The following is a 17500-nucleotide window of genomic DNA, read 5'->3' as shown; positions in this document are numbered from 1 at the left end:
TGTGCGACTTTTGACGGTTACAAAGTACGTAAACAAATTCTTGAGATTCATCCCGGTAAACCGGGCGGGAATAGTGGGATTCGTCCATTCTAACAATTTCAGGCCTTTTACCGGGCTGATTATCCATATATAAACAGGCCTTAAGTACACACATCAGACATTGTTGACCATATTTCATCCACGGGACATAAAATCAACACATCAAGGCTGCGTGAGGTTTCAATTCACGTGTGGAAGGTGATAAAATGATGTATCATGAGTACTGTGTAGCATATAATTGAAACGTTTAGAAAGAAAAGAACGTTAATTTTGAAAATCTCTATCGTTTCCAGTCAGTTTCTCGCTGTATGAACATCATTTTCACTGGCTTGCCGACTGTCTTCCACACGAGGTATGGAAGCTTCTGTCGACGTTAAACATGCTTTTCCCCCAATCAGACCTTTTAGTAGAAAGGTGATAGGCAAACATATCTGACTTCCGGTATCGAGAGAGAAACACTTGGATGTAGACAGTTGTTAAACAGGATATCAATTTCAGCTGGTTAAGGGAGAAGTTTCCCTTTCCTCTATCTACAAAGTCGTGGAGATTGAAGATAGATATATATTTGTACATGACTGCTGCTCCTCAGGCCAGGCCAATCAAAATGCTATGTGTTTTTGGCGTACTCCTTTTCTCGCTCCTGGTTTTTGGTAGACCTTTGGAGGTAAGCTTGTCTCTACGTTCAGTGTCCTGTGCCTTGTTGCCACTCGTATTCTACAGCACGATTTTAAATACATTTTCAGCAAGTTTTGCAGTCATTTGAGGCCTTGAAGATCACGTTGCAAATTTGTTTATTTTTCTTATGAGCATTTTTCTGGGTGTAATCAAAACCTTTCCCTGATTATGGCAGAGCCGCCTTTCATAGAGAGTGAAACACGCTTAGAATATTAAACGAACCACAGCACAATTTTCGTAACTAATGCAAGGGTGGAATCCACATTCAATGTTACTCTTCAAAAGCGTAAAAGTAAACATTCTTTTAATTTCATACAAGTTAAGTAAATATGAAAACATTTCAAGTCTCCTATAAATGTATTTGAATTTCGGGTGACAAACCCACCTCAATTAAGATGCCTTGATCGTTTACTTATTAAGAATAGGATTTATCTCAGATTGTGTTCTGCGAATTTTTCTGGTTTGAAATGTAAAGTAAATATCGCCTCTTCGTGATTAGATTCGCTAACGGTAAACTCGTTGATTTCCGTTTGCAAAATGGAGAATTTGATGTGGCATCTGGTTGTATGAAGCCCGGCATGAGGTATTGTTATCAAATAATTAAGATTACAGGGTTCATAGCAGTATTACACACATATTACGCTATGCATCAGTACAACGAGGCGAGCCTTGTGGTGCGACGGATAAGAAGCTTAATTTTGTTATCAACGCATTATCCACATTTGAAATTGTCAATTCCGCTTATCTAGGGTAAAGATAACCCATCTGACGGAGAGAATTTGCCGGAGGACAGCAGAGTCTTTCGACCAGCAGATAATGTGTTGGCAGTCAAACCACCAAGTAAGCACATGTACTGTAATTAAGTCCTTGGTTTGTTGATTTCTGTGGGAGGGGTGGGGAGAGGCTGCATTATACATATGCTCACTGTACTCACCCTACCGGTACTCATCCTACCGGGGGGGACAGCCATTCGACTTAAACACAAAAAAACGTATGCCCACTGTACCTTTCAAGCTGCATAGAGATTTTGATTTTTTTGACCCTTCTTCACGCAAAAAAATACCTTCTGTCTTGTAACGGGTAAACAAGACGTGAAGGCTTGTTTTCATTAGCCACCAGATGTCAGTCGAGCCGCCCGCTAGTCACGCAAGCGAACCGAAGAGCTGAGGGGAGAATTGGGAGAGAACTACAACTGTAGAAATTAAACAAGGGCGGCTCACTGACTTGCTAGCAGTCTATGTCTGTTTTGTCCCAAGAAAAGCTACTACTAACGCTTATGAGTTTTCGTCCGTTGCTTATGCGTATGCTTGCGTCGTTAGTGAATACCAGCCCTAACAAGCTGCATTGAAAGTTATTGGTATAAAAAACGAAACATCTGCAACATGCAACATGCCTTCTTCGCTGTCCCTCTCCTCAACTCCAAAACGCAATACGCCACTTTCAAAAATACCGTAATACTCTTTGTTTGTCCTCCAAAATTTTGCATATACTGGAAACAATGCTTATGCAAATATTTGGAGGTCAAACAAAGCGTATTATGGTATTTATGAAGTGTCCCTTTCAATCTTCCTTTATTTGAATAAACACCTGCGGTTTTCCGGTAACAACACATGACCCGAATTATTTCGTTATCGCAGGCATCAAACACATCTCATTTTCCGTGAGAGATTGACACCCCACATCTCTACGAAAAGATGCGTAAATTCAAGACTTGAAAGTCTCCGTTAAAAAGGAGTAGGAAAGGCAAAATAAGTGAAGCGACTTCCAATTTAGTACTCAGAAGTGTTTTAGACAAAATTTTTGCGGATCGTATCCCGCTGTTATCTTCTTGATTTACGCAACGCAAGGAATGAAAGAAATGTATCTTTGAAGTGCGTTTTCTGAATAGAAGTTATTAGTGATCCTTGCACTCAACTGGACAATGCCAGCAATTGTCACTTTATAAACACCTGAAAAATTCAGACGGCTTCAACGGGATTCTATCCCGGTGAAATGCTATTGTCTAAAACCCGCACTGCGAATATACATTTCTTTCATTCATCAGTCCTTCCACCGGAACAACAAATTGACCCACTCCAAACTGTGTACCTGCATTGCAGAGGTCATGGGTTGAAGCCCGTTGAATTTTTCATGTGTCTATAAAAAGTGACAAGTACTTAAATTCTCCAGTTACGTGCGAGGATTACTCAGTTCTCTCGTCTAGAGCCCGCTTTTCAAATATGCATCGTTTATTACTGGGTTGCCAGTATGGCAATCCCACTCGGAAAGTGGGTGGGATTTGTTTGTTTTATTTTTATTTTTATTTTATTTTTCTTTCCGTGTCGGTTAAAGTCTTGCCTGTCACTCCCCTGCTAAGTGGTATCTTTGTGCATAGAGCCTTCTGCTCGTGTTTTCTTAGGATAGAGAGGGTAGTGGAAATGCGTAGATCTCCCTGGTGGACACAGTAGAATGATAAACTTAACTGGCAATGGCGTTTTCGTGGATCTTTGAACGTGGATTTTTGATTCAATTTTATCTGGTAAGGTGTTTCTAAAAAAATGCATCATCTGTCCTTCAGGGCTCTTGCGAACGATGTAAACAGCACCGTAAGCCAGCCAAATGTCCTCTATTTAATTGTATAAACAAAATGGCGAGAGACAAGCGATGACAAACTAAATTCTCAGGCTTTGTATCGCGTTGAAAACAATTTCTTTCATTGAAAAACTACCGTTTTGTCCGTATTTGCTCTGTTCTACACCGGTCAAATCGGGAGACTACAGTGTATTACCGTCTCATATTTTGAGTGTTCTTTTGACCAAATGTGGTAAAGTGGCGTAGTAGTGGAATAATAAGTTTTCATTATTTCGATATTCCGTATCTTTTATAAAGTGTCTCAGTGTGAAGTTTACCTGATGAAAATTGGTTTTCATTGGTTTGAACTCCCTTATCAGAAATTTCGCTTTTTACCTCGCTTTGAAATAGAGGCTGATAGAAATGGCGCCAATGATATCGTGGCGAAACTGTGCGTGGGAACCACGCAAAGTTGGGCTAAATGTACTTACCGTATCAGACGTGTCGTTATTCCACGTTGGTTACGTTTTACATTTGAATCGCATGCAAATCGTTTTCGAATTATCTCATTTGACTGTTGTTTTTGCTTTCTTTACCTCGGTCCTATGATTCATTGACTAAATTCTTCACTTTAATTCTTTAATTCTATCTTGATGAAAGTTTTCTGCTAGTGAGTTGTAACCGACTGGAAGAGCGAACTGTAGCATAGATAGATTTCACAAAAATAGGTTAGTAGTGGCGGTAAAAATCCTATTGAGCTTGGCAATCCACACAGTGTATCACAAATGTCTGTTTTAATTTGAAAACAGGATGTTGCAAGCCAGAGGTATATCTTTCATTTGGCGACAAAACGGTTGACAAACAAAAGGTACATGAACGCATTTCCCAATTTCCAGGAAAGAGCAGTGGACCATGTGGTAGCTATGTGAACCTGAATGCAGAACAGGTACAGTTCAAGAGTGCAACATTTGCAGCTGTAACTGATGCAATAACTATTGCTGTTTGGGTCAAATTGCAATCAACGTACGGAATTCATCCGATTCTGGCCCTTGTGGACGAGGCTGGGGAACTTAGATTTGAACTTTTTGAAGGATACCTGAACTGGGCATACACCGCGGTCCGTCCGTCACGTGCAACATTTAAATTGATAAGCGAGACGCCAGTTGTGTCGGGAAATATCTGGACTCATCTCCTCGTTCAATATGACTCTTATTCTCGGCGGTGCGCGGTGTTCTTGAATGGAGAGAAAATTCTGAATGGCTTTTCAAATGGTGGATTGATGGAGATAGCATGGGGGGATCTAACCACTCTTGGAGAATATTCTGTCAACGAGCTTATCGCGCTGCAGTTTAATGGCTTCATGGACGAGTTTTACATTTACTTTTGCAGTATTTCGGAAACTCATATACCTAGCCTTGCCCAGGGGTGTGATGTGAAAGAAAAATGTTTATTTCCAGCACCAGGTAGCTATAATCATGATGCATGCTTGTGTAAATGCACGCAATCGACGCTCTTATGTTATAGCACAGAAATGGGTTTATGAACTGAGTTGATACGAATCATATATTGAACTGCGGATATGAAATCAAGTGAAGCTATAATCCTCGCAGTTATGAACGCAATTTTAACAATTGCATAGAGATTAGCCAAAAAATAGAGGACTTCAACAGGGTTTCCGCCCGTGATGTTGGGTCATGTGTGGGTCCAAATGTTTGAAACAACAAATGTTTCAAACATTCAAACAAGTCCTAATTTTTTCAGACTTCTCTAAGCAATTGCTAAAATTGCGTGCATAGCTTTACTTGATGATACGATATGGTAAATTGACCATGACCGTAAATAAATTCGAACTTTCTGGTTTATAGAAGCTCACTTAAACCTGACTATCAACCGGATACTAATAAGTGCGCCCAAACTCCATGCGAACAAAATAACAGGACCGAAGCATTCTGTTTAAAGCACCGACCGCTTTACATGTACATCTGCAATTGGTATCTATTGCATAACATGCACACTATGGAAAAAGATATACATTGCATGGCGAAACAGGGAAGTGGACTAGGAGACCGCCTTTGCAAACATCTCGCAGTGAGTGTACGTGTGGCCCAGTGGTCAGAGCGCTGGTTATGAGATTTGGACATCCTGGGTTCAAGACGCGCTCTAACCGCTAGATTTGATCCTGGTAGTCCTAGGTTCAACTTCTCGGCTGCCCTTAATTGTAAAACGTCCACTAGTTTACCCCCTGCCATTCGGGATTTTAAATAGTTGTACTTGTTGTTCTGTTCTGTTGTGTGCCATTTACTAACATATGTTAGCCACTAAGGTACTCTGCAATTCGAGGTAAATAAAGTATATATGTGAATTTTTTAGATGCGCAAATAAAACGGCAAGGAAGAATCGAAAGCAGTCACTCGACTCTTCAACCTTCCCAATCATTCTAGCGAACACATGCTGATCAGCGACCTTTCGCTTTGCCAGGGCTACCCGGAAAGCCGAATGCTGAACAAAGATTCATTTTTCAAATAGACTCCCTCACGCCCCACGGAATTAAAATTATCAAACTTTGCCTACAGAGTGTTTTCACGTGACGTCACGGCAGCCATGTTAGTGTACCCAACTATCCTCTGGAAATTGAGCTCTATTGTCATGCAAACGTTTTCCTTTGTTTCGGTGGAAAAACAAGGTTACTGATCACGTGAGTGAAAACACTCTTTTGTTATGGTTGACATTTTTTGAGACAAAGAGCCTTGGGGATGTATATATTCGGAAACACGAAATTTCAATCGGTCACAGTCGGCAAAGCGTTTGGTGAACGCTTTTTCAACTCATTTATTCTTTTTATCCACGTTGCTATTCTCCCAGCCGTAGCAACATCTTTTCACTTTATAGACCGCTAACAACGCATAATTCCGTAATTCCCTCCGACAAATGGGCTAACGCTCAAAACTTCAGCTTTCGAATTCTTTACGGTGGTCAATTTACAATATCATCTCAGTTGATCAGAAACCCATTTCTGTGTTTCACTTCCCCACCATCACAGCATGACAGTTTCTTTGGAAACTACATCCCTTTATCAAAATTACTGACAAATGCTGACCAGGAATATGGAGATCCGATCACATATCTTGTTCTGAGATTAGAACATTAAACGAGCCTTACCTGTAAGGTGAAGTTTGATTGTGGTTCTGCCAAATCCCTGGTGACTCAGTGAGGGTTAACATGGGATGCACACGTGCCGCCGTCGATAATCAGACTTTCAAAGGTTGTGGACACGGTTATCAAGATACAAATGAATACAGAGGAAAATGGAAGAACAAGGGGTGGCAAGTAGAAAAACTGTGAGGGAGGGCATGTTAACCCTCACCGAGTCACCCGGGATTTGTCAGAATCACAATCAAACTTCACCTTACAGGTAAGGCTCGTTTAATTTCCTAATTCTACCAAATCCCGGTGACGTTACTTCCGGTTAACATGAGATTTTACAGCAATAAACGTGGACACAACTATTTCAATCCACAAAGCGAACTTATCGACCTGGCACAGCTCCAGCAAAGCTGTTTCCAGCAATAACGGGTTGGTTATAGAACTTCTGAAAAGCAGATTCTCGAGACCATCCGATGTGTTTCAGGATTTCATCAGTGGGAATCACCTGACTGCTCTCAATATAGCTGCTGATTTGGCGCGGCGAGCCTTAACCTTGCTGTATCTCCTCCACTTGCTTCCATAACAGCTTTAGTTCATCGCCCATTTGCATTCCTACCAGTGTGCCGATAAGGCATGACATATCAAAGGAGCAGACGGCCATTGCCTTGGTCATGAAACAAGCTGGGTTCTAGAGTAGAGTAAGTGGTTCTTTAGGGTACTTTAGGGTTCTTCCCAACAAAAAATGAGATGAGGATTTTTCCCAAGTCTGTCCTGCTTGACATGATCCTGTATGTAGAACATAAATAATAATCAGGAGTTTTCTCCATAGCATTAATCCTCAGAAATGACAGTGTTTGACAACGCTGCCCATATGTTAAAGCTAGCGGTTTAAGGGTCAGTTCTTCGAGACAGAGCTTGCTCAGAGGATACAATAGTCCTACATATTCTAGGACAGGAATAAGATCCCATGTTACATGATTTCGAGGAGTAAGCTTGCAACAGTTGAACACACCCTACAGATAGCGCATTATAAAAGGATGGTCAGTCAGCGTAGTGACAACCACGAAATTCAATCCCCTTAAACAGCTTGCGAGTGCTGAGTAAGCTGTATTAATCGTCCAGTATGACAGTCGGTTAATATGAAAGGCTCCGAGAAACGTTAACACGTTGTTCACACTCGGATGTAGTGGATCAGTTTTCTCTTGTAGACCGGATGCACACCATGCATTTGCGAAAGTGAACATCTTACTTCTTTGCTGCCGCTAATTATTCAAGAGGACATGAGCAAGTTGGCAACCTCGCCCGGAACCTTTCCCTTAATTAATTGTCGCCTGACACCTTGCATGTCAGGGGTTGCCGTTCTGGGCACAGATGGTGAGCACCCCCGTGAGAAAATGTAACTGTTAGTGAACTGTGACCAATTCACAAGGAAAGCATCCACATATGATGCATTCGTATCTTGCTTCCAGGAAGCATATATAGGCACTAGTTGATGGTTGATTCTACTTGCAAACAGATCAATCTGGGGAACAAAGAAAACCCATATATAAATAAATGTAAATACCGCGATTCAGTTCCTATTATGATGCCATCTTCAAAACGGCGCGAAAGAGAATCTGCACTTACATTAAACCGCACCGGTTGACGCGCAGCAGAAACGCCAACTATGCTTCTAAAAGGGCCTATAATCAAATTTCCTTAGCAATGGTATTGCATTCCTTGTTCATGCATCCCCGATGCCATTGACGTAAGAAATAGCAGTCATGTTGTAAAACATATTTTGATTCGCAGAATGGACACTGACCCGAATAAGGACATATTCCCCTGCCCCACAAAGAGCGGCTAAAGAATACTGAGTTTGGGTTTCGTGCATTGTGGCACCCCAACCCATGCGTGATGCATCTATTTGGGGAACAATGGTCAATAACCCGGAAAGCTGTGGAGACTGAGATGACCCACCACTCTAACAGCACCCAATGCTGTCAGTTTACAACGAAAAAACTTTCAGAGATGTGTGCCAATTCTTTGTCCCATTCCAAGTGTCCATACCATAAAGGACCAATCTCCACCCCATGGAAAGTAGATACTAAAGTTCCTATCAATATGGCAACTTCATGGATTGAGAACTGCTGGGCGCACAGAGCTTTATGGCACAAAACAACGACCTTGTCAGCCTCCGTTAAGGTTAAGCAAATGTGAATATTTTTACAGGAATCTTGAGAACTCAAGGCACTGCGTAGGTAAAAAACAGACTACGTCGGGTGAATCACAAAATCCAAGCGCGTAAATAATTGGGCAGTATGTAAGATAGCCTCAAGGCAGGCCTCCTCAAAATCCTCGGTGTAAAAAGAATGATCAATATACCCAAACAATTAAGTCCGTACAGGGTGCGTAGGGTGGGAAACTGATTTTATTACCGTGGTAAAGATGCAACAACTACCTATCAGTCCCAGGGGTAGGGCCCAAAAACAGAACAGAAGACCCCTCCATGCAAATTTGAGATATTTTCTGAAGGTAGGTAATATAGGGATGGCATTGAAGGCATTGGATAGGTCTATAGAGGACATAAAACACCCAGGTTTCATCAACCTTATAGTAGATCCTAGAGTAACCATCTTGAACAGTAGGTCACTGCTTGATTTAAAGACTTCAAATTGAGAATAACACTATGAACCCCAGGTTTCTCTTTTGGTCATAGGAATATCGGAGAAACAATTTCCCCTGTTTCCGACTGGCAACGTTCATAGATCATTAATTCCTTCATCAATAGCTTCTTGCTCAATAACAGAAATTTGAATTCTGCAGGCCAGGGACTTGGCGGTGTAGAAAGATAATCAAATTCAAGTTCACAGCTAGATACACACTGCAAGGTGTGCCAGCTTGCAATGGTGCAACTGACCTAATAGGGATATCAACGCTACTCATGTAACCAACCTGAGAATTACAGTTTAGCGGTTTCTCGCCTTATTGACCTGAAATCATAGTTGACGGCCTTGCTTCTTCTTGGTTGTGGTAGGAGCCCCTTCTCCCCTAACAAAGGCATTGCAGGATAAGACTTGCCACCTCTGGAGAAGCAAACTGGGCGTTCAAGTCTGGCTTTAGAGATTCTCGGCCACGAAGATTCAGTTCCCGGTTTCCTGCCAATACTAGAACAAGGGAATGTGGGAGAGTAGCCTAGAACTCGCCTGATGCTTTACCACAGGCATTGATGGTGGCACAAAATGAGAAAACAAAAAACTGTCGAGCTTTCTGAAGAGCCCTGTCTGTGGATTTGGTATAGCGAATATAACGTTGACGTCATCTATTGTAATTAATATGCCAACCAGAGCCTCATTGGCTGTCACAAAGGGTCTCTTTTTACCTGTGGTTGGCACACTTGAATAACAAAAACAATGTTTGTAAAAGAGATCATCCCTACTTGGAGACAACCGATTACAAATAGCTCTGTTCACTTTTGAGGAGACTAGCAATTAGCAATTTTCTGGTCTTAGGTATTTTTTCACCAGCCCTCTAGCCTTGTTTTAGGGGGATCGCCTTTGATAAGGTCTTCTAGCACAGTGACCAGCTTGGCGTTAACTGGCACACCTGTTTTGTCAGTTGCCGAGAACTCCTCTGCTAAGTTGTCAAAACTTGACCTAGGGGAATCCCCTAAGTAATTTGCAAAACAACCAGTGAGCAGAGGTGAAACCTCTGAGCGTTAGTCATCACCGTTAGAGGGCTTCCTGATCACTTTCAGAGCCCATTCGGAGCTCTAAATTTGGCTTTAATCTCTTACTAAGCTCTTGTTTCAGGGAAGCGAACATCCCTGTAGCTCTGCTTTCCTCGAGGAAGGAAGCGGTGGGGAGGCCCCTCATCCTAGTTCTCTGTGGTTGCTAAAATGTAAACAACCGAAAAATATTGAGCTCTAAAGGACCAAGAACCTCAAATTCGGGAAAGAATATTTATGTTTTCCTTTATATAGCCATTTTGCTAAACTAGAAGCGGCTCCGGACCAGGAGAAGCGATTGCCAAGCACAGCTCTCCGGCATCCATGTGTCCGTTGTAGTCCACTTCAACTCGCGAGGTAAACTATAACTTTCTTTCCCTCAAATGTTGAAAATGTTAGGACTCGAAAGGAAACTATAACTTTCTTTACCTTAATAGGCGCCTCCACATTGGATAGGACGGCGAAAAGCGAGGCACATAAAGCTCTCTACACAGCTTTAACAGCTTTTAAACGACAACTTGTGAAACGTCAAAATTTCCTCGTTGCAGTTTCGTTGCACTGACGTTGGGAGCTGGTCATTTGTGGGTTCTAATGTTCCCGTGTGGAATGAATCATCGGTGAAATTATGTATGAAATGGATCATATATGAACTGCGGATATGAAATCATGTGAAGCTATGGTCCTCGCAGTTATGAAGGCAATTTTTGCAATTGCGTAAAGAAGCCTGAAAAATTCAGGACTTCAACGGGGTTTGAACCCGCGAGGTCACGGCTGCCGCCGTTTTTACTTCTACTTCTATAATCATTATTGAGACACCCACTTCCGTTTTCGCAATATAAAAGTTCTGTTTCGGATTAAAGTCGGTGTCAAATGATACAAAGCAGCAACAACATAAAGTTTTTAACCTAAAATTTATCATTTGGAAAAATGATTGAACTGAGCCAGACGAGTAAAGGGAATGAATGACCAATTAGATTCAAAAGACTTGATGCCGACATCTTGTTCTATTTAAGGTGTCAGTCTCGTCTGGGGCATGGATTCGAATCCCACCGCTGCCAATCCTATTTCAGTGGATTAATGAGGTCTTAAACGTGTTATATTAGCAGTAGCGGGCATCAGCAATAAATAGGATCTGGAGACACTCCGATCCCAAAAAAATTGGGGTATGAAAATACTAGCCATTTATCTCTGCTGTCACTCCAAATTTTACAAAGGGCAATGCTTCAAGAATGAGACCAGAATTTTTAGCGTACCCTTGATGTACGTGTCAGACTGAAAGCAGAATAAACGTAGGTACCTTATTTATAGCCTAAATCTAGAATTTGGGATGGGACTTAGGGGGCAAAACGCCGTCCATTACTGTGCGGGAAGCCTTAATGTACTAATGGAATAAAGTGAGGTTTCCGAGCTTTAACTGAAAGTGGTAAAACATTCATCTTACGATCTACTTGAGCATCACTGGCTACTTTAACTGAACTTCAGATCCCGAGATGTCTCTTAAAAGAGTAAAAGGGAAAGGCATATCTGTGAACCTTGAATGTCAAACGATTTCTCGAGAAAAAGATCAACTTAAGCAATATCAATGAGGCCTTAGTGAAAACAAAGTTCATATAGATGGACTGGTTTTGAAACCCCGAAAGCTTCAAAAGTCAGAACGGTACTGTTGCATATCTTTCGGTTAACTTGACCGTGACCATGCACAAGCTTTTGTCCTTGAGTAATAGCTTCCGGTTGTGCCTACCAGGAGATTGGAACAGAGCAGTGGTCAGTCCCATCTATAGGGTGACAAATCTTATCCTGAAAATTACAGACCCATCTCGTTGACCTGCATCTCATGTAAAGTTATGGAACATATTGTTTTAAGCTTTACGTCGAAGCATTTCTCCAATAATGACATCATAACACCTTATCAGCATGGATTTCGCAAAAGCTTTTCTACCGTAACACAATTGATAACCGCTCTGGATGACTGGTTCTTCTCTCTTGACAACTGTACAAAAACTGATGTCCTTCTGCTTGACTTTGCAAAAGCCTTTGTTAGTGTCCCTCATCAGAGGTTACTGCATAAGTTCCATTACTATGGTGTCCGAAATAAGACCTTGGAATGGATTAAATCATTCCTTCTTAGCCGCTCTCAACGTGTTCAAGTAAATGGTGAAAAATCAGGTTGGGCTGATGTCATATCTGGTGTTTCACAAGGCACAGAGCTTGGCCCCTTTTTGTTCATCATTTACATAAATGACATTGCGTGTAACTTAAATCCCAAGATAAAGCTATTTGCTGATGATGGTGTAATGTATCGTGAAATCCTGAGCTCTAAGGATGAAGTCATCTTTCAAAATGACATTGACTCTACTACTGACTGGGCCAAAACCTGGCAAATGAGCCTTGATTTTGACAAATTCAATGTTTTGTCTATAACTAGATCCAACCCAGAATCGACCATTAGCTATCAGAATAAAACCCTAGGGATAGTATCATGCCATTCATAAGTACCTGGGTATATGTTTATACAAGATGATTTGAAGTGGGATACACAAGTTAGAGAGGTCAAATCTAAAGCCTCAAAGATCCTTGGCCTTTTACGTAGAAATCTACCTAGCTGCAGCAATTATGTTAAAGAACAGGGACCGGTTGTTTGAAATCCGTTTAACTTAATCCAGGATTAGCGTAAAATGTGGTTCTATTTTTTCAACGTTTTGGTAAACTTTCTTTTGCTTTTGTTTGATTTTCAAGATTGACTTCCTCTAATGGAAATTTTGCCGAATATCAGCGTTGAACCACATTTGGGAATAGAGAAATAAACTCCGTGGTTAATTTTTAATCTGGGATTAGCGTAAATCGGCTTTCTAACAACCGGGTCCAGGGCTATAATTCATTTGTTAGTTCATGTGTTGAATATGCGTCACCCTGTTGGTCTCCTTTTGAAAAGCAGCAAATTAGCATCTGTAGAATAAATTCAACGTGCTGCTGCTAGGTTTGTTTCCTCTGATTATCCTAGTTATTCTAGTGTGACAGGTATGACACACTCACAGGGCTGGGATAGTGTAGAAAAACGTAGATATGTAGACTCAGTGACTATGACGTATAAAGTTACTTACCACTTAGTCCATATACCTATTCCAAATTCAGTTCAGTCTTCATATTCTAGAACTCGAGCAACTCATCCTTATAAGTTTAGCACATATTTACAAATTCAAATGCATACAAGCATTCTTTTTTCCTAAGGGTAATTCCCCTCTGGAACAGCCTATCTAGGGATGCTGTCTGTGCAGAATCAGTTAGGTCTTTCCAAGCTAAGTTAATGAATTAAACCTCATGTAGAAACTGCATTAATTTATTTAAGTATTTTGCAATGACGATGATGATAGTTAACCTGAGTATTTTCCAATAAGGTAGCCTTTAAATGTATTCCCGTCGGACCCGTCTGACCTTTTAGCATCCTGTATAGTGTCTCTCACTTGAAGGATTAATAAATATGTATGTAAGAATGTGTTATCATCCGATTTTGTCGAGAAGATTCTTCAATTACTGCCAACGGATTTTAATGTAATGTTTTGCATTAGGTCCGTCGCAAGCATTGAGATATTACGTAACAAGCCTAACTTCTCTTCTGTACAACCCGTGACCAAAAAGGGTTTTTTCTTTCCCTCAATAAATGCTGTTGTTTTTCTCATCAGATGAATTTTGTGCTCCAGGAGAGCAAAGCTCTGCACTTCAAGGACAGCAAGGACAGTGTGTATCCTGCTTTTGTGCTGGGCGTTCGCAGAACTGCAGTCGTGCAAACGTCTACCGAGACAGGGTAAGTGGGGCGTTTAGTGAGGTGTCTGAACGCCCACTTAGATCGTATCCTTACAGTCTTATTACCCTAGTGGATATTGTGAACATTGTAACGTATTAAATTGAAAATTACTCGGAAATACACGCATTTAGAGCTTAATCAAATTGCAGGATATTTTTGTTTTGCTAATAGTTATTGAACTTGCTTCATAACGATCCTCGCAGACGCAGCTTTAACGAAAAAAATCTGGAACAGACTTGATTGGGAATTAAACCAAAACCAGAACCTTCTGATTGCCATATGCTATATGTTCTAACTTGACAAGAGTTCGAGGCCCGTTCAAGCCACAAGCGCCCAAGCTCAGTATAGGGAAATAATATATAAATTTAGCCAAGCCTAAAAGCGGAGCTCCCTGATAATTTATTCTTACTGCCTGTACGGTTTGTGAAATGTTTCCGGTTTCGGCTTTAATAATGAAATCATTTTCTTGGCTTTCTTCTGTAGAAAAATTCATTGCCTAACTAATGACTTCCACGGTAAATTTTACGCTAAAAACCAATATCGCATGAATCACGAAGCGATGAGTGCGACATCGGTTTTTCTAGTGAAATTTACTTTGCAATTCACCAGTTTGGAAATAATTTTTTCGTGAACCGAATGAGTTTTAAAAGAAAACAAGCATTTCAGAGTCAACTGTCAATAGCCAGCGAATAGGAATCATGCTAAAATTAGAAGCCATAAAAAAAACACTTTGTCAGTTCAAGGTCAAAGAAGAGTTTTACTGATGTACTTTATTCCACTTTATCTCTGAAGACAAGATCATTCACATTTTGATGTATTTCATTGAAACACGCCAGGTTGGCTTGGTACAAGAATCGGACCTGCAACCAAGAAAGGACCAACTTCAAAATTAAATAAACTTCTGAAAACACAAGCTACTGAGATTTCCCCTAATTTTACGAGAACTCATTGCGAATACGTGTTTTTTACAGAAGGGCAAAATTTTCTTGTCACTGTCGAGGCACAACGAAATTCAGTTGGGCAAACAAATTAAAAAAGCATTTGTTCGCTCGCATTTCAGAGGAAAACAAACAAACAAACAAACAAACAAACAAACAAATCAACTTTTTCTTTATGTCCAAAAGAGTACAGATAATTGTTATTTCATTCCAGTTGACTATAAAAATTCGATTTTCATTCCTGAAAAAAGGAAGAACCGATTAAACCACCTTTTAAAAATACCCATCCACTTTAAATAACGCATCCGTAAAAATAACAAACGGTTTAGTGCCCAAGGAAAGAATTTGTGTGCTAAGTATGAGCTATTACTGGTCTTCTGTTTTGTCATTGTCGTTCTCTTTCGCTCAGTCCTTTCGTTTCTGTTCTAGACATAGGTCCTCCAGGCATCATGTAACCTTATCAGAGCTTCTAAAGATATGCCAAAAATTGCAATACAGAGAAAAAAGCAGCTCTAAGCAAATTAAAAATAAACACTCAGCCTTAAGTTTACATCCCGCCGATGCTTGGCTTGAATAACTGCGGCCACCAGTGTGGACCACAGATATCACGATATGTCAAACTGGATTGAAACCAGCAAAAAATGCAGAAAGAAAACATCTTCCAAACCGTTTTCCACCTGAACACGAAAAGCGTTTGACTGTGTAAGAACTTTTGTTGATATATAGTATGGCCGTGTAGCCGCGTCGAGCCCCAGAAAGCGCACGAAAAATGAAGCCTCGCTTATGTTCAGGTGAGTTTACCTAGGTCCTAGGTTGAGCCTTCGAAAAACAGTACCTGGTCAGCGGTCAACTTCAAAAAACAGCTGCCCTCGGTGAGCTTAAGCTTGAGCCCGCGATATGGTCATGTGATACCTGTCTGTTCTGACAGGTGTCAATTAATCAAAAGATGGATGTCCAATATCAAAGATGTATGCATTGGCATACATGGAGGGGTCGACGGACGTACGTACGGACGTTCATGACGTCATGGCTATAAAACCAAATTTTCTCGCATCGATGGGTTACCATATTTTCTTAACAATGGTGCTCCGCGCGCGCGCGGAGCTCCGCTATAAGTGTCGCAAATCAGCTTCTAGCACGCAAACCAGCTATCTCAATCAACCTTAAGATCTTGGCTAATGAAATCAATACAGCTCTGCTAGAACCTCAACTTCGTTTGATCCACTTTTAGATAATATCGAAACTGCGAGCACTGAAGGTTTTAAAACCCCCATTATTCCACTGGAAGCAACCCTCAAAGGTCTTAGTGCGGTCGTCTCCTCGAAAGCTGGGGGCCCAGATAATATCCCAAACTGGGTCTTGCGTGACTTCGCTCCCGAGCTCGCTCAGCCCGTTTGTGTTGTATCATCAATTCCTCTTTTAGTCAAGGGACTTTACCGGATATTTGGAAATGTGCAAACATCACCCTTCTTCCCAAAACAAAGATTGTTGAGGATACGGCGAAGGACTTGAGACCTATTTCATTGACACCAACGTTATCCAAAATTGCCGAGCACTACGTCGTCCACGAAAATGTGAAACCAGCAGTTCTGAAACGTCTGGGACCAGATCAATTTGGGTGTATTCCAGGGTCGTCCACTGCGCACGCACTGATAAATCTGCTGCACAATTGGGCGCAAGCAACCGGAGAACGGGGAACACCGTGCGTATCTTTGCGTTGGACCATAGAAAAGCTTTCGATCTGATAGATCATAGCCTTTTGCAATCGAAACTCTCTACCTACAACACCATCCTTACGTCATTAATTGGATAACAGCTTTTCTTAAAGATAGGAAACAAAGGGTCAAACTTGCACATGATTGTCTCTCAGAGTGGGGATCGGTCCGAGCGGGAGTACCGCAGGGAACAAAATTGGGACCGTGGCTATTCTTGGTTATGATATATGATTTTAAAGTACCATCAGCTAGTGACTGTATAAAATATGTAGAGGACACGACAGTGTATGAAATCATAAGTAAGAATAGTCCTAGCAATGCTCAGTCTATGATAAACGAAGTAGCTACCTGGTCAACACTCAACTCTTTCAACTCCACCCGAAAAAATGTAATGAGCTAAGAGTTTCCTTTGTGCGCTCTCCCACTTCCTACGAACTTATAGAAATTAATGGCTCTAAGGTTAGCTCTGCTAGGGTCGTGAAATTAGTGGGTGTGTATTTCTAAGACAATCTTAAGTGGAACAATCACGTTTCTGAGACGATTAAAAAGTCCGTTAAGCGCCTTTACTTTTTAACTCAGTTAAAGCGAGCTAATGTACCATCATCAGAATTAGCAAAATTTTATGTTGCATGTATTCAATCTGTCTTACTTTATGGACGTCAGGTCTACCATTATAGTCTCCCCAATTATTTGAGCTTAAGTTTAGAACGTGTTCAAAAGAGAACCTTGAAAATTGTATACGGTTACAATAATCATTATAGAGGAGCGCTTCAGATGGCAGGGCTGAAAACTCTAAAGGACCGGAGAGAAGATCTTTGCTTAAAATTTTTTAACAGCATCGTCTCCAATTCTTTGGATTGTCTATATCAATTATTGCCTTTCGATAACCGAGATCAACTCATGGAATTACGACGACGCAGACCATTTAGAG

General features: G+C 41.0%; 1 protein-coding gene across 3 annotated transcripts in view; it reads left to right on the top strand.

The window, feature by feature from the left end:
- Nucleotides 1–478: 478 nt before the first annotated feature.
- Nucleotides 479–17500, top strand: part of LOC137997321 (basement membrane-specific heparan sulfate proteoglycan core protein-like) — a 112221-nt gene continuing 95199 nt past the window's right edge. The window contains exons 1-4 of one of the 3 annotated variants that reach the window (XM_068843244.1): nucleotides 479–703; nucleotides 1464–1554; nucleotides 4074–4727; nucleotides 13795–13916. In XM_068843244.1, the coding sequence (XP_068699345.1) occupies nucleotides 611–703; nucleotides 1464–1554; nucleotides 4074–4727; nucleotides 13795–13916 (960 nt within the window). In that variant the 5' untranslated portion in view covers nucleotides 479–610. Of the gene's footprint in view, nucleotides 704–1389; nucleotides 1555–4073; nucleotides 4728–13794; nucleotides 13917–17500 lie in introns of those variants that run through there. The other 2 variants (XM_068843245.1, XM_068843246.1) reach the window with 2 other exon arrangements.

This window comes from Montipora foliosa, chromosome 3 (assembly GCF_036669935.1).
Source record: "Montipora foliosa isolate CH-2021 chromosome 3, ASM3666993v2, whole genome shotgun sequence".
Classification (NCBI taxonomy): Eukaryota; Metazoa; Cnidaria; class Anthozoa; order Scleractinia; family Acroporidae; genus Montipora; species Montipora foliosa.
This window is presented reverse-complemented; position numbering and strand designations above follow the sequence as displayed.